General features: G+C 42.3%; 1 protein-coding gene and 1 pseudogene across 2 annotated transcripts in view; both read right to left on the minus strand.

The window, feature by feature from the left end:
• Positions 1–23,867, minus strand: part of LOC102742826 (synaptotagmin-9) — a 94,084-nt gene extending 70,217 nt beyond the window's left edge. For both annotated transcript variants that reach the window (XM_081798666.1, XM_081798665.1), the window contains exon 1: positions 23,499–23,867. In XM_081798666.1, coding sequence (XP_081654792.1) covers positions 23,499–23,643 — 145 coding nt within the window. In that variant the 5' untranslated portion in view covers positions 23,644–23,867. The remainder of the gene's footprint in view (positions 1–23,498) is intronic.
• Positions 4,759–5,460, minus strand: LOC145716057 (NADH dehydrogenase [ubiquinone] 1 alpha subcomplex subunit 3 pseudogene; annotated as a pseudogene).
• Positions 23,868–25,568: the final 1,701 nt, after the last annotated feature.

A 25,568-nucleotide genomic window follows, 5' to 3' on the forward strand; every position in this document is an offset into this window, starting at 1 on the left:
ACTCAAGCCTTTGCACATGTTGTTTTCTTTCCTAAAAACTCTTGGTCTGAATGCTTTGCTTGGCCTCACACTTCCATAACATGTCAGAGCTTATTTACTTCTTACCTGGAGATGCTGTTTTTGACACCACTCCTGACAAGTTTGAGTTAGGTGCTCCTCCTATGTGCTTCCATAACACACTGCACTTTCCCTTATTGCACAACGCTGTAATTGCCTGTTTACTTGTCTATATCCTCCACTAGAAGGTCATCCATCTCCTTGAGGCCAAGGACCATGCCTTTCTCAAGCACAATAACTCCAGCACCAAGGACAGCATCCAGCACATGGAAGTTTCACATAGGGTGAATGATTAGCCAGACTACATTACATCCTCATTTATGAAAAGCAGCAGAAAAGAGCCAAAAACAAGTTTGGAGGATAAAATGAAGCAAGGCGGAATAAGACGAAGAAAAAGGAGAGAAAACATTCATGGATAGGGCACCAGAAGAGTGGAAAACAAACAGAGAGACTAATGGAACAAGTAAGAGAAGGCAAAAAATAAAGGATGGTGTCAAAGTCACTTGTGCAGATTTTCATGAAGTTCAGACAAGTCTTTCCCGAGGGGAGTAATAAGGGAACTAACATTGATTGAGCTCTGAAGGCAGGTCCTGTCCAAATCCATGGTCTCATTTATATCTTACGGTTCCCCTATCAACATTACTATCTTCCTTTTGCAGATAAGAAAACTGAGGCACCAAGAATTTAGGTAACTATCCTCAAGTTACACAAATATAAAGTGGTGAAGCAGTCTTTGAACTCACTTTACATGCACTGCCCAGGAAGTATTGAACTGTAGAACAAAGGCAGATTTGATGGTTAAAAAAGAAAAATTCTAAGCAGAAAATCTTATGAATGAAACCGTGATTTACCTTGTGATAGGTCAGCTCCTGATTTTCTTCCTTCCTTTCTTACATAGCTCCTCTGAGAGCAAGCAGACTGTCCTGAAGTCAGCATTTGCCAAAATCTGATATGGAACTGATCTCAGGACCATCCATTCTTCCCCAGCCTCCTCTAGGGAAATGTGTGGCCTGCAGGGACCTAGGTCCCATCTCTACAATGAGGTGGCGCTAGTCCCCCCTTTGCTACAGGCTCCAAATGTGGGCCGGTGGCAGTGCTCCTATCACAACAACCAGTGATCCTGGCCCATGCTACGCGGTCCAGCACTGCCTTTCCTGTTCTAGCAATACCCCCTAAATGTACACTTCTGGAAATGCGTGGTTTGCAGCAGATATAGGTCTCAGCTAAGGCACCCATCGGGACCAAAGGAAAATGCTTTCTAAATTGACATTAAAAATGAGCTTGGAGCTAAAATATATATTGTATGATTTTATATTGGAAAAAAAAAACTGTTCTCTACCTTTTTCCAAACTTCTGTAACAATAAAATAGCTTTGTCACGACAGCATTCACAGATACAAGGGAAAGAAGGCTACTTACTCCTGTAGCTGAACAAAAGCTCACACAGTGGCTATTATGCCTCAGGTTCCTTCATTTTAAATCGTCCCTCTCCAGGTAGAAGCAGAATCCTTACAGGCAGAGCCCTTGCAGGCTTCCCTCATCTTCCCCACTCTTTGAATTTACTAGGCTTTGCAGATTTTTATCAAATATTCTCCACATCTGCTGAGACACACACACACACATACATATATACACATACATATTTCTTGTGCATCTAAATACCAAAGCCAATACTTTCTCATGGAAGCAGATTTTCACAAGAAATTAATTTTAACTGATTCAATTCATCATCTAACCATGGTTACCAAGGATACCAAATAGCCAAAATCAGTTGGCTCCAACTTGCTTGTTAATCAGAAGATATTAACAAAAAGCTGTGAAGAATTATTGTTGTCTAAGTAATCTGGCCAGAAACAGTCCCCCCTCCCAATGTCCCTCAGTCCTGAACTCAGTTAAAAACATTCCAGTCTATAATAATCATTAAAAACATGCAAGGTTTTTTTCCAGGATTTGAAATTCAGTGATTAGTATTTAGAAAAATGACCGCTAATGGTTTCACTTTAATTCCCTTCCTGATGAAGCACCAAACTGAGAACGGCTACTGATTTGATCTTATCCATCTGAAAGCAGATGATTCTCACCATAGCAGGTAATTGAGCATTCAGGTGATCTAGCTGAATCTGTCCTAAATCAAACAGCCCAGCAATGTATATGTACTAATAGAGGGTAGCATCAAACCGATGAGCCTAGTATGTGCCCTTGAGGGACAGAGAATTAAAATAAAAACACCCCAAACAAAAAAATGTTTCTCCTTGCTAAAAGGTCAACATGGTTTTTTTTTAAAAAGTACTCATAAGATTAAGTTTTGTCTAGTCTATAATGTACATCTAAAGAAGAACCAAAAAATTGATACTTTCTCTCCAAAAAGCACAGGCAATCAAGTTTCTTACTAATTAGATTTGTTTACATTTTAAGAATATTAATTACATGTCATTCACTGCAATTATTCTGTCTCATTTTGTAGTTTGTCATTTTGTCTACAATGCCTTTTGCAAAAGAAAACACAGTTGCCACCCAATACCTATTTTTCCCTTTTCCCAAAAAACAATGAAACTTAAATTGCATTTGGAATTTGGCTTGACACCAAAAGACTACATTTCCCAGCTTTGGTATGGCCCTGTGACTAAATTCTGATCAAGAGATGAGAGCACAAGTGATGACAGGGACTTCCAAAAAGGTTCCGTAAGAAGAGCAGACTTGGGCTGGAGGTGGACTCTTTTGTCTCTCCCAGGAATGTAAATGTGAGTGCTGGAATTCCAGCAGCCATCTTACCCCGTAAGGTGACTGTGAATTAGAAGCTGTGCATGGGGCAAGTGGGTGGTACAATCAGTTAGGTGTCCAATTCTTGATTTAGGCTCAGGTTATGATCTCAGGGTCATGGGATCAAGCCCCATGATGGGCTCCTTGCTCAGCAGGGAGTCTACTTGGGATTCTCTCTCTCTCCCTCTCCCTCTGCCTCCCCCTCTGCTCATGCTCTCTGTCTCTAAAATAAATAAATGTTAAAAAAAATGAACCTTCTGTATTTAAGCCACTGTTATCAATGTTTTCCTGTCACATGTAGAGAATCCTGATTTTAAATTATAATTTCCTTTAGAATTTTAATGATTTTACTTTTCGTAAAATTTAAAACACATGACAAATTTGCGTAATAGAGCAGAAATATAGCGCTCTTCCCAACACCATTTACTGAATAATCCATTTCCTCCCTCCGCTCCGCTGATTTGAAATGCCGTGTTTACCAAATACTATGATGCCATGTTACTCTGTTTCTGTTCCATTAGGTTTGTTTGTTTTTGCATAGTCTTTATTTTCTCTGAGAAGTGGAAGTTGAGAGTAGAGGTAGAGCTTCAGAGGAAGGAGAGAAGGGCAAGGAAGAGGGCTGATGACAAGTAAGAACTACCAAGCAGCACTGAGGGCCCAGATGAAATGAGATTCTCCACATTACAAGCGTAAGGATTAACAGGGTAGACTCTGCATCAGAATGGCTGCGTTCAAATCCCAGCTCCATGACTTACAGGCTGTGTGGAGGCAGATTCTTTGCCTTCCTCCTCTGTAAAATGGAGATAGCACTAGAACCTACCTCAAGATGGCTGTGTTAAAGGAGTTATTATATAAAAAGCTTAGAATGATATCTGGCAACAGGTTCTATTATGTCTCATTGGTATTATTATTATTATTAATAGTTGTAATTGTTAACATTGTCACTGTCACCATCATCTTCTTAATATTAAGATGGCAGCTTTTTTGTTCCCTAAGGTACAATCAAGAATAATGTTGAATTTTATCAGACGCTTTTTTGGAGTTACCTGACATGATTGTGTTTGTTTGTTTCTCCAAAAACTTATGTATTGTGAATAAGACACCATTTCACACCCACTAGAATGGCTATAATAAAAAGATAATGACGAATGTTGCCGAGGATGTGGAGAAATGGGAACCCGCACATGCTACCGATGCAAATGTAAAATAGTGCAGCCATTTTGGAAAATGGTTTGGCAGTTCCTCAAAATGTTCAACACAGAATTATCAAATGACCCAGCAATTTCACTTCTGGGTATGGACCCAAGAGAAATGAAAACATACCTCCACGCAAAAACTTGTACCTAAATGTTCTTAGTAGCAGTTATTCATAATAGCCCCAAACTGTAAACAACCCAGACGCCCAGGAACAGGTGAATAGATAAATAAAATGTGGAATACTCATATAATGAAATATTAATCAGTAATAAAAAAGAAAGAACTAATGACACATTATACAACGTGGCTGGACCTCAAAAACAGCATGCAAAGTGAAAGAATCCAGTCACAAAAGAGATCACCTATTGTAGGATTCCATTTATACGAAATGTCCTGAAAAGGCAAATCTATAGAGACAGAAAGTAAATTAGAGGCCTTCTGGAACCAGGTAACAGTGAATGGACATGAGGGATCTTACTGGGGTAATGAAAATGCTCTAACCTTAGAGTGATGCTTGCACAACTTCATAAATTTACTAAATAATCACCAAAATGTATACTTAAAAGTGGCTGAATTATATACTATGTAAAATATGCCTCAATAAAGTTATTTCTTTTAATGAGGGAATGGATGGAGGGTAATAGAAAAAAATGGGAGAAGCTTATGTTAATTTTGTGTAAACATGATCAAAACTTAAAACAAATAATTATGTATGTATAATACGTATACAACAAAACCTACTCATGCAGTGATAGCTTTCCTATGCTTTACCATTCTTATATTCTCAGAGTAAACACCCAGTAGAAAATTCCACTGGGTTACACTAAACACACTACATATAAGGCATTTTCTTTTAATCTCTTCTGTATCTGTTTTTTTTGGGGGGGGAGGGGTCGCTTTTCACATTTTATTGGCTCAGGGGAGGGGCCTCCTCCATGTCACCAGGGGTGCTCACAAGTTCTTCAGCCACTCCAAGCTTGGGCCCTGGCGGTCCTGGGGGTGGCTGGGCACGTCAGGCATGTTCCCATCATCTCGGAGGGGCACTGGATAGTTGTAGGTCATGGCCTGGCTGATCATGGTGGCGTATTTGGTGAAGGGGCTGAGGGTGGGCAGAATTAGAGCGAGGCCCCCGACGGTGAAGGATGCGACCAGCACCGCTCCTTGGCCCAGGCATCCTTGAGGAAGGTGGCGAGTCTCCCGGCCATGTTGGTTACAGCGGCGGCAGCAGCCTCTTCTGTATCTGTTATTAAATCGTTCTTCTCATTCCCTTTGTTTTATATTTGTGTTTTCACATTCTTTTCTTGGTCAGAATAGCAAAATATTTACTTATGTATATTTCAAAAAACACATCTTGGTTTTGTTTATTAATACTGCTTTTGTTTGTGTTTTTATTTTTCACTTTCTATTCATTAATATGTTCTTTTGGTTTTTACTAATGCTTTGCTCCTACATGTTTTTGGTTTATTTTTCCATTTCTAAGTTAGTAAATTTAATGCTTGGTATATTCATTTTCTGTCACTCTATTTACTACAACCAATGAAAGTTATGAATTGTCATCTAAATATAGCTTTGGCTGCACTCCACAGTTTTAACATATGTGCTTTCATTTCTATAGTGTTTTCAATGTCTATAATTTTAGTTTCCATATCTGATTTTCTAATTAAAGAGATCTCTGAAAGAGTTCAATTTTCAGGTGTTTAGGGTTCTGGTGATGTTGTGACTTGTTATTCACTTATTGATAATTTTATTGCATTACGGTCTGTAAATGTGGCCCATAAGATTTAATCTTTTGGAATTAATGTTCCTTTTTTTATGGTACTGAAACATTTTTTTAAAAATGTTCCATGAACATTTCTTCTCTCTTGGTGACTAGAAAATTCCATTGGTATTTCACATAAATCAAACTTTTAGCAACATTATTTCTATCCACTTCTTTTATCTATTGATGTGTCATTGTTGGTGAAGTATCATAGTCTCCCCCTATAATTCTGATGTTTCTAACTTCTGAAGTTTGAACAAACTTAGTTCAATACATTTGAATATCATTTCATTTATTAAAAGTTAGTGACTGGTAGGTCTCCATTGTTTATAGCACTATTTACCAAGCTAAAATAAGTCTTATTTGATGACTTTTATGTCACATGCAGTGTGTTTATTATAGGAATGTTAGTTTGATTAGCATGAGGCCTTAAAAAAGAGCAGATAAAGACGATATGAAATCCACAGAGGGGCACCTGGGTGGCTTAACTGGTCAAGCGCCCAAATCTTGATTTTGGCTCAGGTCATGATCTGAGGGTTGTGAGATGGAGCCCCACATCTGGCTCCATGCCCAGCATGGAGTCTGCTTGAGATTCTCTCCCTCTCCCTCTACCCCTCCCCCACTTCTGCTCCCACTCTCTTTCTCAAAATAAATAAATAAAACCTTTTTAAAAAAAATCCACAGATATTTTGCACTTGTTATTTTAATATTTTCAATGAAGCTATTTCCTGAGTATTTAAAAATCAGGTAGTGCACATCCAACTCTGATCCTCCTCTGATATTTCCCCATGTTCTAAGCTGCATTATTAAAGCCACCATTTAACACCCACTTCTGTCCATTCCCTGAATTAAATCTGATGACTTTCCTTAGTGCTGTGACTGCAAGCCCTAAAACATCACCTTTTACTATAAAGACATACGCTATAGTGCCCTCGTTTTGTGAATCTGTCCAGTTCAACTTTCCATTTCCCACATACTGAGGCACTGGGAAGACAACTGTGATTGAGTCATTGACGTGTGAGACAATATAAAAATTAAAAGATCAAAAAAACCAATGTAATGGAAAAGAGCTGTGATTTTAATCTTTATTGGCCTACCGAGTGGATCCTCTCAAACTGAACCTATGGGGATTAGATCCCCCCCAGAGAAGCTGCAGTAATCCACACATAAATGGCCTCTGAAGCAGTGTGGGGTTAGAATCAATAGATGCTTCTCCCAACAGCATGTGGAAGGAAAAAAGAAACACTTTGGGGGATTTTCTAGCTCTCTTTGTAGATTCTGAAATAGATTCCATGACATGATGAGTTTTAGCTACCTAAAAATTAAAGGAATACACACAAAATACTTTAAAAGCCCCAGAGAAGGATGACCTATAAATTCAGTATATTACAGTGACATTAAATCTAAAGTAGCAATTGTGGTGCAACAGATTAAAGAACAGCAAACAACAGTTTTCTCCTTCCTTCTGAAATAACTGGGGAGGACTTTAGAGCTAGCTCAGCTATGCTATCTACCACTTGACATTCATAGTATTTGGAAAAAAAAAATCACCATTGAAAATACGTTTGACCTGAGATTTTCAGCGTAAAGTGTTAAAAGTGGTTCGAATGTGGCCCCTCGTTTATGCCCCTTTCTTTGTTTCCCAGGTTTTTCTGATAGGAAATGAACATATCGGCAAGAACAAGTGATAGACTACAGGAATCAAGCAACCATGTTCTTCTCTAAGCTCACAGCCTAGTTAGAGTTTTTACAGAGCTGATTTACAGTGCGGTTATCCTAAATTAAAAATAAGTGATAATCATATTACATGTCTAGCAATAGAGAAGACCATGATTTTCGTTACTGCCAGGATGCTACAGTTACATCCTACAGCTAAATTTTCTACAGAATGTATTATTAGTTGTGCCAACAGCAGCTGTACTAATAATTTGGGATAACTCCCACTGTGGTTAAAAAAAAAAGAAGGATCAATGATAGATAGTAAAAATATTTTCATGCTTGGATTTCCTTACCTGATATAACAGTTTTATACAGATGGTTGAAGCATTTATTTTGACAATGGGGTTGTAAAAAATAATTTCAATCCATAAAGGCCATAAATCCATGTCATTTGCAACCCCAGATGCGTGCCAGACTCATGTGTAGGGGTACTTTAGGAATCACCCCTAAAGATTCTGATTTAGTCAGTCAGGGAACTGCACAGTTATGTCTTCAAAAGTTCCCGCAAATGATTCTGATGCATAGCCAGAACTAAGAATCACTTCCCCAAAACCTTCAAGTTGGAAGGAGCCTTAGCATTCAACCATTTCTCACCCTCCCTGATTTCTAGTAACTTCTTCCCTATAGTCCTCCAGTCAACTGTCCTGGATGTCTGCATCAGATCTCCTATACAACCTCAAACTTAATGTATTTAAAATTAAGCTTATTTTTTTCCCCATAAAATATGCTCAAGGGGCACCTAAGTGGCTTAGTTGGGGTTAAGTGTCTGCCTTCGGTTCAGGTCATGATCTCAGGGTCTTGGGATCAAGCCCTGCATCTGTCTCTCTGCTCAGCGGGGAGTCTGCTTTTCCCCCCCACCCCCCCCCTCTCTGTACTCTCCCCCACTCTCTCTCAAATAAATAAAATCTTTAAAAAAATATTTTTAAAAACCCATGCTCAACTTCTTGTCACAAACCTAATAAATCACATGACCATCCTCCCAGGCACTTAGGCCCAATATCGGAGAATTAGGATCCTTCTACTTTGTCTCAGTATACTGATTATTTTTACCCCTTAAATATGTTTTATATCAATCCTCTCTTCTCCAATTCCATTACCTTAAAACATTAATTCAACACTTCTGCCTAGACAAATACTAAGAGTCTACTATTTCTGGTGTTTTCTCTAAAATCTCCAGGCTTTGAATCTCATACTGCCTAATTGCACCACTCCACCCCAGTTGCCCATCCTTGTCACAGATGTCTACATTCCTCAGGCCACTTCCCCACTTCCCTCCATTCCCGGCTTGTTGTCACTCTCTCCAACACTACTTTTGTCTTAACTTGTGGTTAATTCAATACTTCCAAAACCACAGTCTTTCTGTTCTTGTCCCTGTCTCCTTCAGTAACTTGTCCTTCACCCAACCTTAGTGCCTCATTCCACAATCACACCCCAGACCTGGTTATACCAACAACTGCAGCCCCTCCTTTTCACTGCATTCCCAATAATCACCCCACACCAGAGGACCTACAACCCTCTAATCCCACCAACTCTTCACTACCTCCACATGTCCACTTTCCCCTCTTTACTCAGATGAGATTTCAGAGTCGATCATCCTAATCCCTCCATCCTATACGCCCTCAAATCTTTTGTCCCTCTCTCATTGTCATACATCAGTGTGACCCTTCTTAAACACACCCCCTGTCTCTTCATGCCTGCACAAACACAGGTGAATGTAGTGGGAAAAACATTCACGCCTGTGGTGGTGGGTAGCACTTCAAATACATGATCACTACCTTCAAGTGGGCCCTTAACGTTGCCCAGCAATTACCCTGCACTTCTCTGATCCACTCACTCTCCCGTCTTCTGGCTATCACTTACACCTCTCCTGTTTTCACCTCCCACCCTATCCTCACTCGCAGCTGGTAACCTGGCTGTTTCCTTTTTCACTAATAATGGAAGAGCAGTCATAAGACAAGCTTCTATATGATCTCCAAACCATATCTGCCCACCCGGGCTCATATACTCTGCCCTGACTCCTTGTCAATGAATGAAATGTTGAAAAACCCACCTACTCAAGTACTCAGGCAATTCAATCCCCTATGTCATTTTTTTCTTTTTTTATTGAAGTATAATTAACACACTATTATATTAGTTTCAGGTATACAATATCATGATTCAACAATTCTACACATTCCTCAGTTCTCATCACAGTTAAGGGTCCTCTTGATCCTCTTTACCTATTTTACCCATCCCCCTACCCATCTCCCCTCTGATAACCATCAGTTTGTTCTCTATATTTAAGACTTTGTTTTTCAGTTTCTTTTGTTTGTTCATTTGTTTTGTTTCTTAAATTCCACATGAGTGAAATCACATGGCATTTGTCTTTTGACTTATTTCACTTAGCATTATATGTTCTAGATCCATTCACATTGTTGCAAATGTCAAGGTCTCATTCTTTTTTATGGTTGAGTAATATTTCAGTGTGTTTGTGTGCCATGTCTTCTTTATCCATTCATCTATGGATGGATATTTGGGTTGCTTCCCTATCTTGGCTGTTGTAAATAATGCTGCAATAATATAGGCATGCATATATCTTTTTGAACTAAGTGGTTTTTTCATTCCTTTGGGTAAATACTCAGTATTGGAATTACTGGATCATATGTATTTTTTGAGGAACCTCCATACTGTTTTCCACAATGGCTGCACCAGCTTGCATTCCCACCAACAGTGCACGAGCGTTCCTTTTTCTCCACATCCTCACTGACACTTGTTTCTTATTGATTTTAGCCATTCTGATTGTGGTTTTGTGGTTTTGATTTGCATTACCCTGATGATTAGTAATGTTAAATACATTTTTATGTGTCTGCTGGCCATCTATATGTCTTTTTTGGAAAAATGTCTATTCAGGTCCTCTGCCCATTTTAATCAGATTTTGGTGAATTTTTTCAGTTTTGTTTTTGTTTGTTTTTTTGGTGTTGAGTTGCATAAGTTCTCCATCTACTTTGGATATATCAAAATATCAATACCAATATCAAATACATCAATTGCAAATATCTACTCCTATTTAGTAAGTTGCCTTTTTGTTTTGCTGATGGTTTCCCTCACTGTGCAAAAGCTTTTTATTTTGTTAGAATCCCAATAGTTTATTTTTACTTTTGTTTCCCTTGCCTGAGGAGACATCCTCTGCATGATTTTTAACTTCTCTCTAGCATCCAATTATGAATTATGTAATTACGAATATGTAATTATTTTCTCCTCTCTTTAAAAACCATCTTTTGACTTATTTTCTCCTCCCTTTTCTTTCACAATAAAACTCAAAAATGTAGTATATGTTCTCTTCAACTTTTCTCAAAGAGACTATAGTCAGACTATCACTGACTCCACTGCCCACAACTCCTTCAGAATCCCTCAGTTCAAGGTCACCAATGAAGCTCCATGTTGCTAAATGCAATGATCAGTCCTGGGTTCTCATCTTACTTGACCTTTCAAGTACATTTCACTAGGAGGATCACTCCCTCCTTCCAGGAATACTTTCTGCACTTCCAGGCCACCGTACTCCTGATTTTTCTCCCACTGTACTTGCTGATCCTTTTCAGTCTCTTTTGTTGGTTCCTTCTCATCTTCCTAACCTCTAACTAGTTGTTTGACTTCTTCTTTTTTTAATCTTCATTCCTTGGTAAGCGCATCTAGTTTCTGAGCTTTAAATATCCTCTCTATGTTGATAGCTCCTAAATGTATATCTACAGGCTACACTTCTTTCTTGAGCACCTACGAAGGATATCCCAATACCCATTCAAGAATACTGCTCCAATAATTGTCCCCCTTTGTCCTACAACATGTATTTTTGTTCTTCACTAGATCATTCCCATCACATTAGTGATGTTCTCTCTTACAATTTAAAACAAAAACAAAAACCCTTGATCTCATTTCCCTCACCAACTAATTACTCATTTCTCTGGTATCTGCAGAAAAACTTGAAATAGTCTATACTCACTGCCCCACTTTTGCCAGTCAATTCCTCTTACAGCCACTCCAATCAGGCTCTTGTCCCCACCTCTTCACCAAAACTGCTTGTCAACATCACTTCTGATGACCTCTACATACTAATGGCAGTGGTCAGTACTCAGTGTTCATTCTACTTGACCTAATGGTAGCACTGACACAACTTTTATGCCCTCCTCTTTGATACGCCATTTTCTTGGCTTCTCATTTTGGCTTTCAGGTCAATACTCTTGGATTTTCCGGTCCATCTTAATTAGTTTTCTTTTGCTGGTTCCTCAACTTCTCTCCATCCTCTTAGTGTTGGAGAGCTCCAGAATTCAGTGCTGGTCCTCCTCTCTCCTTTGTCTTCCTGGATCATTTCAGCCAGACTCATTTTAAATATCATCTCTATGCCTACAATGCTCCCATTTATATCTTCAGTCCAGCCATCTTTCCTCAACTCCAGGCTCATATATCCAATTTCCTAATCTGTAGCCCTACTTGACTCACTCACTAATAAGCATTCCCAACTTAACACATCCAACACTGAGCTCTTAATATTCCCCTCTAACTTACTTCTCCTACACCTCTATTCCCTTGCTCAGGCCAAGTTTTGGGAGTCATTCTGATTCCTCTCTCTTGCATACCCTACATCCACCCATTGGAAAATCCTGTCAGCTCTACCTTCAAGCTACCTGGAGTCTGACCACTTCTCACTATCTCCACTGCCATCACTCAGGTCCCAGCCACCATTATCTCTCACATAAATAATTACAACAGTCACATAATTCTTCTCCCTGACTCCACCCTTACTCTTCTACAGTCTGGTCAAAGTGATCCTTTCTGTTCTTAAGGCAGACATTATCACTGCTGTGCTTAAAACTTTCCAATGACTTCCCATCTTACTCTGAGTAAAAGTCGTATTCATTACAATGGCTTATAGGGCCCTATGATCACTCTGCCATCACCTTTCCAACCTCACCTACTATGTCTCTCTTCCTTGCCCCTGGCTAATACCTGGCATGTGCCTGTCTCAGGACCTTTAAACGTGCTGTTCCCCTGCCTGGAATGCTCTTCCCCTGGCATGTGCATGCCTTGCTCCCATCATTTCCTTCTGACCTTTTACTCATCAACTTTCCGTGATGCCATTTTGGTCCCCACACCTATTCCCTTTCCATGTTTTATTTTTCTTCTTAGCACTTATTACCATCTAACATACTATGTAATTAGTGAATTTATTTATGTATTATCATTTTCCTCTCAGCAACATATAAGTTCCACAAAGGCAAGCTTTTCATTTTGTTTGGTTCCCTACCACATGTACAATGCTGTATCTAGGTATCTAGATATGTACCCTACATAGAACAGAGCCTTGCACATAGGAGATGATCAATAATCATTTGATGAGTAAGTAAATGGCGTTTTCAATCATGATCTCTCCAATCAACCTTCATCCTGTCTCCAGAGTGATATAATTAGAAGAAAAATCTGTTCACCTTAATTTTTAGCTTAAAACCCTTTAATGGGCCTGTAGTGTTATAGCTGATGCAAACTGAAATGTCTTCAGTAGCCAGGCATATCCTATCAATGTGATGAGGTAAGTTCATTCATGTGGGCAGGGGAAGGGAGGATAAGAAAAGTGGAGAGTGTATGACCCGCCTAAGGGCATTCAATCCAATTATTTTAACAAACTGTGCCTACTACTTGGCAGCCCCTGTATGTAGAAGAAAGAACCATCTCCACAGCCTGGCTTGGTAGGCACTATGGATGGATACTGGGCCCTATAACATCAGAGAAAACAGGCTGTGCATACCCACAAACTGAGTGGTTGCAATGCAACTGAACATGTTGCTTTTTCATTATTAAATAAACAGGCAAGGAAGCAAGGTGTCACTGTTGGCATAGTCTGAAATTATATCTGGAGCCCAGATGTTTGAACCAGATGACTAAACTTGCTAAAGGCAATTATGTGAGGTAATTATACCTGAGTTTCAGGGTAACATGACTGGGGACCTAAAATAGGTGATCTCCCATTCAGTGATTCTAATCTGTCAGGAACTTACCTTGAACAGGAAGAGCATCATCACCACCCACTTGAGCTTATTTCCCATTCTTCAAGGAACCAGAGAGACTTGAGATGTGCACTCACAGAACTTCCCTCATCCTGAAATCTCCAAGAGTACTTTGCGAGAATGAATCCTTTGGACTCATTACAGTAAACTGTACTTCTTTCAAGATTTCTACATCAGAGTGCTCCAGCCTAAGTCCTCCGTGGGACTTTAACAATGGCATACAAGACTTCCACGATCTGATCAGTGTTCACTAGAACAGACTCATCCCTCAACAGTCCCAACACATACTTCACTTCCTATTACTACCAAAGATCCACCCTCTCCTGTCATAGGGCATTTATAAATTCCTAGAAGGTCCTTCCCACCCACACGTTCCAGGCAAAACACTTCGCCCAAGAATCAACTTCTCTAGGAATCCTCTGTGGATACACTCAAGCCAGTTAATTACTTCTCTCCTCTTTTCCTGCACTGTGTCCCATATATATCTCCCTTCCTGTCTTCATTTTATTAATTGCAATTACTGTTTTATCTCAATTCCATAGGGGCAGTAACCATGTTTAATGGATCTTTGAATTACTAATGCCTAACCTAGCATCTGGCAATTACGAGGCACTCCAATATCTTCTTAATTTGACTTAATTATAATTAGAAAAGAATGATCTGGTCAGTATGGCTAAAGTAAGGCTTCATAAGTGCTGGGAGAGAAGGAGGAGGTGGAAAGAGGGAAAGAGAACATAGAGAAAAAGAGGTCCAAGTTATATTACAAATTTTTTTTTCATATTTCACATAAATAAAGGCAGTACTTTGCATTGGAAAGAATGTTACGATGTGTCAATTTTTTCTTTGCCATTATGGGCAGAATGTGAAAAACTCTAAATTCTCAACATTGTTCAATTAAAGCTTAACTCCTCCCCCACCAAAAAAGTGTATTACAATGAATCCCTATTTGTTGATGCAACCTTAAAATTTTAAAAGGCAGTCTAGTATAATGATTGATTGTAGTCAGACAATGAATGCAATCATTCACTGCACAGTGAACTAATCCTTCTGTGAGCTAATCTGACAATACTTATATTTTAACTAATGCAAATTAGCAATAAAAACATTAAGATTCTCAAAAATAAACTGCCACATGATAGTAAACACAGAAAATTCACATAAGAAATATAGGTAGGTTTAAAGTATTAAAAATACTCAATCCCACCACCACCAGCAAAAAAATACAAATTGAACCAGGTAGTCACTTAAAACCTGTTAAATTAGCAAGTTTTTTGTTTGTTTTTTTTTTAAGGCTCTTTTTTTAAAGATTTTTTATTTATTTTTTGACAGAGAGACAGCAAGAGAGGGAACACAAGCAAGGGGAGTGGGAGAGGGAGAAGTAGGTTTCCCGTGGAGTGGGGAGCCTGATATGGGACTCAATCCCAGGACCCTGGGATCATGACCTGAGCCAAAGGCAGATGCTTAATGACTGAGCCACCCAGGCACCTCAAATTAGCAAGTTTTTGTTGACATTATTACCACCTAATGCTAGTGGATATACTGTTCATTCGTAGCAGGGATATTTGGCACAAATCTTGTGAAAGTTAATAATGGGAAACCTCACTAACATGGAGTCAGGAGGTTTGGGAAGGGGTGCTCCCACACCCTACCACCCTACCACTCTTAATCGACTGCAGACCCAATAGGAAGAGATGGATTTGACTCTGCACAAGGATGCTACTTTACTATCCCAGCTGAGGAAGACATGCTTTCCTATCCCCTCATCCACTCAATGGCTCAGCCAATGAGAAGTCACCACACTTGGAACCCAGCTTACTCCAATGGACTTTTAGTTTATAACAGCCTTCCCAACTAACACCTTTCCTCCTTAAAAAAGTGTACCTTTGTTCTCCAGACTTCCTATGGTTTTGCCACAGCTTGTTTGTCCCAGATGGCAATTCTCTTTTATTCCTGAATACACCCATCTTTTGCTGGTAAAATATCTGGAAGCTTCTATTTTTAAGTTTGACAATCTACAGGAAAGCAATTTGAACCCGATGTTGATAATTTATCAAGAAATTTTCCACCCCTTCCTCTTCAAGGAGGTGGCTGAGCGGGTCGATGGCCATGGTCTTGTGGCAGATGTAGAGATGCAGATCTTTGTGAAGACCCTGAGGGCAAGATCATCATCCTTGAAGCTGAGCCCAATGACACCACTGAGGATGTCAAAGCCAAAATCCAAGACAAGGAGGGCATCCCACCTGACCAGCATCATCTGATTCTTGCGAGCAAACAGCTGGAGGATGGCTGCACTCTCAGACTACAAAATCCAGAAAGAGTCCATCCTGCACTTGGTGCCTGGCCTGTGGGATGGCATCATGGAGGCTTCCCTCCGCCAGCTAGCCCAGAAATACAACTGCCCTCCACTGGCTCTCTTTTGCTGGCAGGGCAGCCTCCTGCCAAAGCCCCAAGGCCCTGGGGCTACAATATAGTTTCCTTTTCATAGACTGGAGAAGGAAGGAAGGAAGGAAGGCAGGGAGGGAGGGAGGGAGGGAAGAAGGAGAAAAGGGAAAGGGAAAGGGAAGGGAAGAAATTGTCCCAAAAGGGAGAATACTACAGATACATCACAGTATTTTTAGGTAATGAAAAATTAGAAGCTAGAAATGCCCAAAAAGCACAGTTAAGTGAAAAAGATTTACCTACTCTCCAGAATATAGATATATAGTCATCCTAAAAATTGCACAATCACTGTTCATCATGGAAAAAATACAGTAATAGTAATAATGGTTAGTATTTATTGAGCATTTACTATGTGCCAGGTACTATGGTAAGTATTTTTTTTTCTTTTTTTTTTTTTAAGTAGGCTCCACACCCAGCATGGATCCCAGTGCGGGGCTTGAAATCACGACCCTGAGATCAAGAACTGAGCTGAGATCAAGAGTCAGACGCTGTGCGCCTGGGTGGCTCAGTCGGTTAAGCGACTGCCTTCGGCTCAGGTCATGATCCTGGAGTCCCGGGATCGAGTCCCGCATCGGGCTCCCTGCTCGGCGGGGAGTCTGCTTCTCCCTCTGATCCTCCCCCATCTCATGCTCTCTCTCTTTGTCTCATTCTCTCTCTCAAATAAATAAATAAAATCTTTAAAAAAAAAAAAAAGAGTCAGACGCTTAACTGACTGGGCCACTCAGGTGCCCCTATGGTAAGTATTTCACATGCATTGTGAGACAGGTACTAAAATAGAGTTTCTAGATTTAGCATATAAAAATATAAAGTGCACAGTTCAATTTGAATTTCAGATAAATAATAGGTATTTAGTATACGTCCGTCCCATGCAATATTGCTCATCTGAAATTCAAACTGAACAGGGGCATCCTAAATTTACCTGAATACTGGCAATCCACTTCACTGATGAGGAAACTTAAGACACGGAAATCACCTAGGGACATACGGCTAATGAGCAGAGATAACATGCTAAGCTCACGAAAAAAGAAGAATGGGAACTTTTGTGTGTGAGGGATTATAAATGGGTAAAACATATGCATGCCCACGGATCATGGCTGAGAGGAAGCGGGGAGAGGTGACAACTCTGCTGTCAGAATCTCCGCAGCGCTGGGGCTGGGCATTGTGCCACAGCAGCCTTCCTTTCCCATCGTACAGATGAACAAACTGAAGAATTAAATATTGTGCTCCAGCTCATAAAGCTAGTACGAGCAGGATCAGATTCTGACTCTAAAGCTCTTGCTTTATTCCACTTTGTCATCTTGATTTCCCGGGTGAGTTTTTTTTTTTTTTTTTCCCCTTCAGGTGCAGTTCCATCAGTGTTGATACAAAAGCTTTTGTGTGATAAAACACATGCACAAAGACACATGAATATTTCAAGGAGATCTGTAAAACCTAGTCATTAAGGGTTTGCTTCGGTTGAAAGCCATGCCTAGAACTAACCCAATAAAACACTTAGGAGAAAAAGTCATGATGCACATTATGGCTTAAATTGGGATTTCATTCAGAAAGTAGAAAAGCATACTCCGTACTTATCCTTTTAAAAGTGAGATTGCTCTCCCCACTTAGGCCTCTTGCTAAGCTCCTCCCCTTTCTCTATCCATTTCAGCATGTGTACTTGTTAGTTCCTTCAAGTAACTCAGTCAAGACCCTTCCTGAGCATTCTGAATTTTTGCAGGCCAATCATATAGGAAAGCACACGTACACGCACAAATACACAAGTGCCAATATGTTTTCACAGTGAAAGCAATGCTTATGCTCTATACATAATAGGAAATTTTAGGTGATTTTCCCTTAGGTATTGGCTTAATATTTCCTTGAGAGGTTAGCCCACATCAAAAAGTTTGTGCTTTTGACTGTTTATTCTGAAAGAGGCATCTGGCCACAGGGCTGCCTGTGAGGCCTTTGCCACAGTTTGCTTTTGTTTTTCCCTCTTGATAATTACCTCATGACTAAACCACTCACTGGTCCATGTAGAAGAATCCCACAGAGATGAAAACACACTTGTTTAAATAAAATATTTATGAAGAAGGCCTAAAATGTCACCGAAGTAAATGCAAATTATCTTCACATATTGTGCGTCCAATATGCCACTCGTTCCTTAGAAGACTATTTCCTGATTGCAATTAACATTAATTTTTAAAAATTAATCCCATTGTGCCTAATCATCCCAATGCCTATTCATAAAAACCTAGTGTTTTAAGGTTAACTCTCTTTTGACTATCTTTGAAAGTTTTAATAAGACTAATATTTAGTCTTGAGGATTATTTTGAAGATTTTTCCTTAGACACTATATTTAATTATTTTACATGTACATCTTCTAATAAATGATTTCATTCTAATTCAATATAAGGTGACATTAGTGAAGGTTCCACATTCTGACCTTTTTTTTAAATTTTTTTAAAGATTTTATTTATTTATTTTAGAGACAGAGCACAAGAGGGAGTAGTGGGAGAGGGAGAAGCAGACTCCCTGCTGAGCAGGGAGCCCGATGCGGGACTCGATCCTGGGACTCCAGGATCATGACCTGAGCCGAAGGCAGTTGCTTAACCAACTGAGCCACCCAGGCGCCCCGACATTCTGACCTTTTAATGAAATACTATTTGGACATGATTTTCTCAATTTGTTCTTCTTTTTTTTCCCCCCAAGTCAGGTAAACATAAAACATAATGGATTCTCATTATATTTTTATAGAATCCTCAATATAAAAATTTGGAGTAATATTATCAAAAGGAAGTTAAGAATCAGTCGATGTATGTAGTAACTATTACAAGACCCCTGACTTTTGATACCATCTTTCCTAATTTTTCAGGAAAGAGATATGAACTGAGCTGAGAAGACTCGGTGGTTTCATCCTCTGCTTGATGGTCTTGACAGTTGTTCTCCACTTGGCTACACTTTAGAATCAACAGAGGAACTTAAAAAATACAATGATACCAGGCCCCACCCCCAGAGATTCAGATTTAATTTGTCTAGAATAAAACTCAGTCATTGGTAGCTTTTTGTTTGTTTTATCTTTGTCAGAGCTCCCTAAATGTTTTGAACGTGCAGCCCAGGTTGAAAACCATTTGTTTAGAAAAAGCTTTTCCTAAGAGGGTTAATGTCCACTTGAAAGGAGGAGTCATTAATGATGAGCCATAAGGCTCTGCTTCACACCCGGACCAGAAAATAAAGAAAAATCTCTAGAAATACAAAGCTGCAATGTCAATGTAAACCCAGTATCCTGAACAAAAAGAATGCATAACCTAAAAACTAAGCTGCACAGAATTTCCCTTTTAACAAACATAACTGCACAGAATTTAACCTACAGTTAGAGATTAAATCCTTTATAGAAGAACAGAATAGACAAAGTAGGTCTGAAGGCGGCTCTTACGAAAAATACCTATGTGAATGAAAAAATTTTCATTGACAGTAACTCTCAGATTCTTAGTACTTGTGATGTGTTTACCTAAGAAGCTACTTTGACTTAAACTCAACCCTTTCTCAATGGATCCCATGGCCTTGCTGCTAGTTTAGCTCTGAGATTCAGTTTTTATTTGCACATACAAATCTCTCAAACTTGAACGTGCCTACAAATCACCTGAAGATCCTGTGTATACACAGATTCATATGCAGTAGGTCTGGGTGGGGCCTGAGAGTCTGCATTCTAATAAGCTCCCAGATGCCGCTGATGCTGCTGGTCCACAGACAAACACTTGGAGCAGCAAGGTCTTGGAAGACATCATGAGGATTAAATGAAATGACCTACATAAAATGCTTGGCACAGACGTGGTTGGCATCCTACAGAAGAAAAGACTTAAAAAGGAAAATAATAAAACGTGATAAAAACCTAGAGATCACATGATCCAATCCTCCCTCCTTTTCCAGATGTGGAAACGGCAAGTTAAGAAAAGTTAAAATCTCTTCCTCTTTAGAGCCAAAGAAAAAAAACATGGTTTCTAACTGCAAAAAAACTGCAGTGAAGGTCCATGGGTGGAAGTTAAACAGAGCTCTTCATCCCATATCAGGAAAAATCTTTTAACAATAAATGCTGCCCTACAGTCATTTGGCCCTCTTGAGGAGAGAGCGTGAAGTCTCCAGTTACAAAATGTGAGCATAGACCAGTTGGTAATGTGAAAGAACACATTCATGTTTCAGGTAATTGTTGAACTAAGTAAGAGACATCACACACTTAATATGTACAAAAATATTTTTTTTAATTAAAACAGAAACCTCATTTCTTTCCTCACTCCAACTTTGCTCTTCCTGAAGTCTTCCCCTCTGCAGTAAATGGAGTTACTTGGGTCAAAAAGCCTTGGAGTCTTCTTTATCACTACTTCTCTCACCCCTCACATCCATTCCATCAACAAATCCTAGCACTGTTACTTCTCACCACCTCCATTACAACAATGCTGGCCAAGCCGCTCTCCACTCTGTCCGGATCACTACAACAGCCTCCTGACAAGTTTCTCTGTCTTTGTCCTTGATCTTCAACAGCATTTTCTCAGCAAGCAGCCAGAGTGCTGCCACTTCTCAACCCCTTCCTTCTCGTTGGGACAATCCAAAGTCCTTCTACTGGTTGACAAGGCCCTATGTGATCTCTCCCCTCCAGCCCTCAACCACATTTCTAATCATTCTCAATCTTTTTCTCTCTGCAGCCACCCTTAAACTCATTGTTCCTTGGATCACATCAAGGATGCCCCTATCTTAGGACCTCTGTCCTTGCTCTTCCCTCCGTCATGAAGGCTATACTCTGGGATTTGCAAGTGTATGCCCCACATTGCCAATATATGAAACAACAATAAAGACACTTCACAGAAGGATTCTAATTGCTCTCTACGGACAAAAGTGACCAGACTCAGTTTAAAGATCAGCATGTTACTTTCCATAGTTGGTACAGATGAAAGGCTGGGTGAGGCATTCCAGTTCCAATTGTGACTCAGCTTCATTTTTAATAATTGCTCTTTCATCAAATCTCTCTTAACACCAAGTCAGGGAAGACTATGTGCTATACTCCCACCTCAGCACACTGCCTACCACAGCCTGGGCAGAGAATAACCCTTCAGGACAGCCGCCTGGTCTGTGACCTCTGAAAAAATGAACAAACATCCCAGATGCAGTGTCCTTCTGCTGCCCACAGGGAATTATGTCCGTTTTCTTCTTTTAAAACCAAAGTTCTGCAGTTGAGCTTGAGAAAACTTAACTGCCGCTGAGTAACCATGGACAGACAATGGACAGAGAGCGCTGGTACATGGTGTTCAGGTGAGTTCCTCTGCAGAAAAGGAAGTCATTCACTTCTGAAGAGGACTGTGTCGGGGACCCACATCCCAAGGCCGCTGTGTATGCTTATTCTGGTTCACAGGAACCAACAACAAGGGTACCATGCACAGTGTTGTGCAATGCGGCCACTCCAGCCACTCAGCCTTTAGGGCTCGAAATGAAAGCCACTCTTGGTTCAGACAATCAAACAGCATCAGAGGGATGGAGATAAATGCATCTAATGTAGGAATTACCGTGGGCAAGGAGAGGAAGGAGGGACGTGAGGAGAGATTCTGGCCTGAGCTGAAGAGGATGCACTTTGGCTGTGTGCTCTGGCCTCAGCCCCCCTTACCCCTGCGCTCACAGTGCCCCACTCCTGCCTCACAAGCAGGGTACTTCCAACCCAAACCAAAGATCCAGAGGGGCACGGGCTGGAGGAAAGCCCAAGAACATAGAATCCAGCCCATGTATTAAAAGAAGCAGAGGCATAAAATCAGCCAAAAAGATGTGGAGTGTTAAACAGGAGACTCAGCAAGAGGCCTCATCCATCTTCTCTCGTAAAGCCAAGGGAAACTGTTTACTTATGTGGGATAACAATGGAAACTTGTGGAGCAGTTACAGGCAAGGAAGTGGGACATTTCAACACTAGCATTTGCTTTGGGTGAAGCATACTACATAATTTTCTTGTTCCTGCAGCTTCAGGAGGAAGCTTTGCCCACTTAGGACATCATCCAGGACTCCCAGTTCATGAAATAAGGAGCTCTGATTCCTATCTGTGGTCTCCGCAGAACATCACAGCCAGCAATGAGCCACACAAAGGCTGGGTATTGAACCTCCAGAGAGATCATTTGAGATCAACAGTTATTTCTTGACTGAACTCTGCACTTTGAAGTAACCCATTAGGGGTCATCCAATAAACTTAATTAATGTAACCACAGGCAATGGGGAACAACAATCTTTCTTTTTCAATAGAGAAATAGATTTCGAATAGGGAAAATCTGATATAAACTTTTAGCAGATGATTTCTCTTCACCCCACAGACCAATTTTGAATATGCTATCAAGAAATGCTATTTAAGTCAGGCGCAGAGTATATCTCTTTATAAATCAAATAATTCCCTAACTTATCCTTTGTGTAAGTAGACTTTTATATAACATATATGTAATATATAATGCGTTGGCTTAAAATAGGCAAATTTGTACTGGATAACCTGCACAGCAATAGCTCATTTCCAATATTTATACACAGGAATATCAGGGGCAAAGGCCATTTTCTCATCCCATCTTTAACACAATACTTTTTTTTAATATTTAGGTTGAGAGAATATTCGAGAAAATGATTTCTCCAGGTAAGAAGAATCTCAAGTAAAACATATGGAAGCAATGTGTCTTTCGGTAACCAGTAGTGGATGAGATGTGGGAGACCCAGGGCCCTTAGGGAAAGCAAATGGCTCCATTAAAAACTCCTTCCTCCAACCTTAATTGGTCAAATGCCAGAATAAACGAACTTTCCAAAGTTAGGAGCTGTGCAACTTTCACTAAGGATAACTGCAGGTGCCCCAGCCGTGACCAGCGAGCCCACCGAGCCGGGTGTGCCCGGCGGCCGCAGCTGACAGAGTCGGGCGCCCAGGCCCAGGCCGTCTCCACGCCAAACGACCCGCCGGGAACCGGTTCAGGCCCGGCTGCCCAGGACCGGGAGCTCCCCGTTGCCGGCCCAGCGCCAGATCCCGCCCCGCCCTTCCCACCCCAGACCAAGGAAGGGAAATGGGCGCTCCGAAGCGAAGGTGAGGAGCGCCCAGCGGGATTCAGCCGCAGCCGGGGCCGTCCGCAACTCCCAACTTCCCAGAGTTTCCTCCGGCCTCGTCCCCCTTCCCACCGCTGGTGAAACGGCCGCGGCCTCCCCTCGCCCCGAGCGCAGAGCCCGGGAAGTGGAGCGCGGAGCCTGGAGCTCGGGAGCCGCCCCCCGGAGCCCTGGAGACTGGAGCGCAGGTGGCGGGCGTGGTCCTTCCAACCCTGCCCCAGCCTTCTCCCCCCGCCCCCCCATCCCGGACTCGGCCTCCGCGCAGCAGTCTTTGCCGGGGTCCCCGCCCGGGTCCAGCATCAGGCCACGGCGCACCGCTTCCTGATCCCCTCCTCTAGCTCGGCGGCCACCCCCCTCCTCGCCCCAGTCCGCGTCGCTCTTCTGCCTCAGGCCCCGGTGCGGCCCCAACTCCCAGCGCAGGGCCCTCCGGTCGCGCCCGGCAGCGGCGGCCGCACTCACCTGGGTCGCGGAGCCGGGGTCTGGCGCGGTCCCGCAGGTGGTAGATGAAATCCTGGCAGCTGTCGTGCTCCAGGGCCCCACGGGCACAGAGCTCGGCCAGCAGCTGCAGCGCCTGGTGACAGAGCGCGTCCCTGGCCCCGGGCATCGCCCCCCCGCATCCTCGGACCGCGCCGGGCAGGCGGGCGCGGGAGACAACCCTCCGCCTGCCAGCTCAGAGCCTCCGCCTCCGGGCCGTCCGCGCTCGCCGTCAGGAAGCCGCCGAAGAACGGCCCGAGCCCCAGCCCCGGCTGGCCCGGCCTCCCACCGGTTGCATGCAGCTCTTCGGCTGCCGGTCGGTCGGGCTTTCTCTCTCTCCCGCCCGGCCGCTCTGTCCCTCCCCGGGCACCGAGGGGAGGCGGCGCCGCACAGCCCCGCGCGCCTCTCTCCCAGCGCCCCGCCCGCCACTCGCGGCCGCCGGGGGGCGGGGCCGGGTCAGGGGCGCGCGCCGCGGGCTGGGATCCCGGTGGGCCCGACTCCCGCGCCAGCGGCGTACGAGGGGGCGCTCGCCGGCTCCTAGAGGAGCGCGGGACTCGGCTCGGGACCAGGCGCTCAGAGCGGCTGCGCCCAGGCTTGGAGAGTGGGAGCGAGGGGCGCTCCGGGCATTCTCGCCAGCCCACCCCTCCGTTCTCAGGCAAACCAACACCCTCTCCCACCGTCCCTCGCCGCGAGCGTTCAAAGCGCGCGTTGGGTGCGTGGCGCGAAAGGTGCAATTTGGACCACACCCGCCCGATCTGGAGAACCGAGTCCTGGCTTCGAACTTGAAAAAGCGCCGTCTGGGCAAAAACCATGGGCCTCAGGGTGCTAGATCCCCAAATGCGGGTTCGGGGCCAAGATCTGCCAACAAAGGAAGGATTTCCCAAGTGCAGGACGTTTTCGACCACCGTGGTGTTTTGGAGACGGTGGAGGCTTGCACGTTAGAACTAAGGTCAAATAAATGGCTTCTGGAGAAAGATGTCGGGACATAGATCCTGGCTGGTTTTCTAAGCAACTGAATCAAAATCCGGGGATTGCCAACCTGTCTCCCATATCCACCAAGTTAGAGTTTCACAGAATCTGAGCTTTCTGAAAGGGAACTCTGGGCACCTCTCATGCACCCACCTCTTCAGCATCTCAGGCAATAAGCCCAGAAATAACCTCGAAGTACTGAACTCGTGGGGGGGTGCGGGTGGGGGGATCAGGGGAGGGGTTCCTGGCACTATGCCACAGCCTTTTAGATACACAATCTCATTTAATTCCCTTGATAGCCCAGCAAGGTCTGTATAACCGTTGTCCTCATTTTACCAGTGAAAAACCTGAGACTCAGAAAGTTCATACTTGGGGAGGCAGGGTAAGGTATTATTATAATAGTAATAATAATAATTATTATTATTAGCTTTAAGTAAAACTAGTGTCCAGGCCCTACTACAGACAATTACAGTGGATTCTACAGCTGGCACTCAGCCATAGGTTGTGCTGTTGCTAGGGCCACCTCCTAGCAAATCATACTGTGCAGGAAGGTATTTCAGGATGCCACACAGTGTTCACCCAACAGACAAGCTTTGAAATCCTGCTGCGAATGGTGCCGGGGCCTCCAGGATCTTATATGAGAACAGTAGAGAAAATGCAGAGTTATAAAGATAACTCCAGACAGTGAAAAGAGAAGTAGACTCTCTGTCCTAGGAAAACTAGGAAGGAGATGAAGCCAGCTGAAAGGAAGCCTGTGGAGGAGGTAGAACAGAAGCCGGTCCTTGAAAGGAGGGAAAAGCCGATGTGACTGTGGAGGGGGAAGCAGAGAGAGTGGGATGCTAGAGCTAGTATAGTAATGGTGGGGAGGAGGGTGTGTGTTCAAGCATGTAGAAATATACCACCCATGTGACTACCTCAGAGAGGAACTGAAAGCGGAAAGTCCAGTTAAGAAAGTACTTTGATAAGCCAGGCAAGATATGATGAGGGCCTCGATCAGGCTGAAGGCACTTAGCTGATTGCTAAGAACATCTAAATTTGAAAAACATTTCAAGTATTAATTGACAAGATTGCACCCAATGGAATGAG

Source organism: Leptonychotes weddellii, chromosome 11 (genome assembly GCF_054177405.1).
Source record: "Leptonychotes weddellii isolate Sample4059 chromosome 11, ASM5417740v2, whole genome shotgun sequence".
In the NCBI taxonomy this organism is placed as follows: domain Eukaryota; kingdom Metazoa; phylum Chordata; class Mammalia; order Carnivora; family Phocidae; genus Leptonychotes; species Leptonychotes weddellii.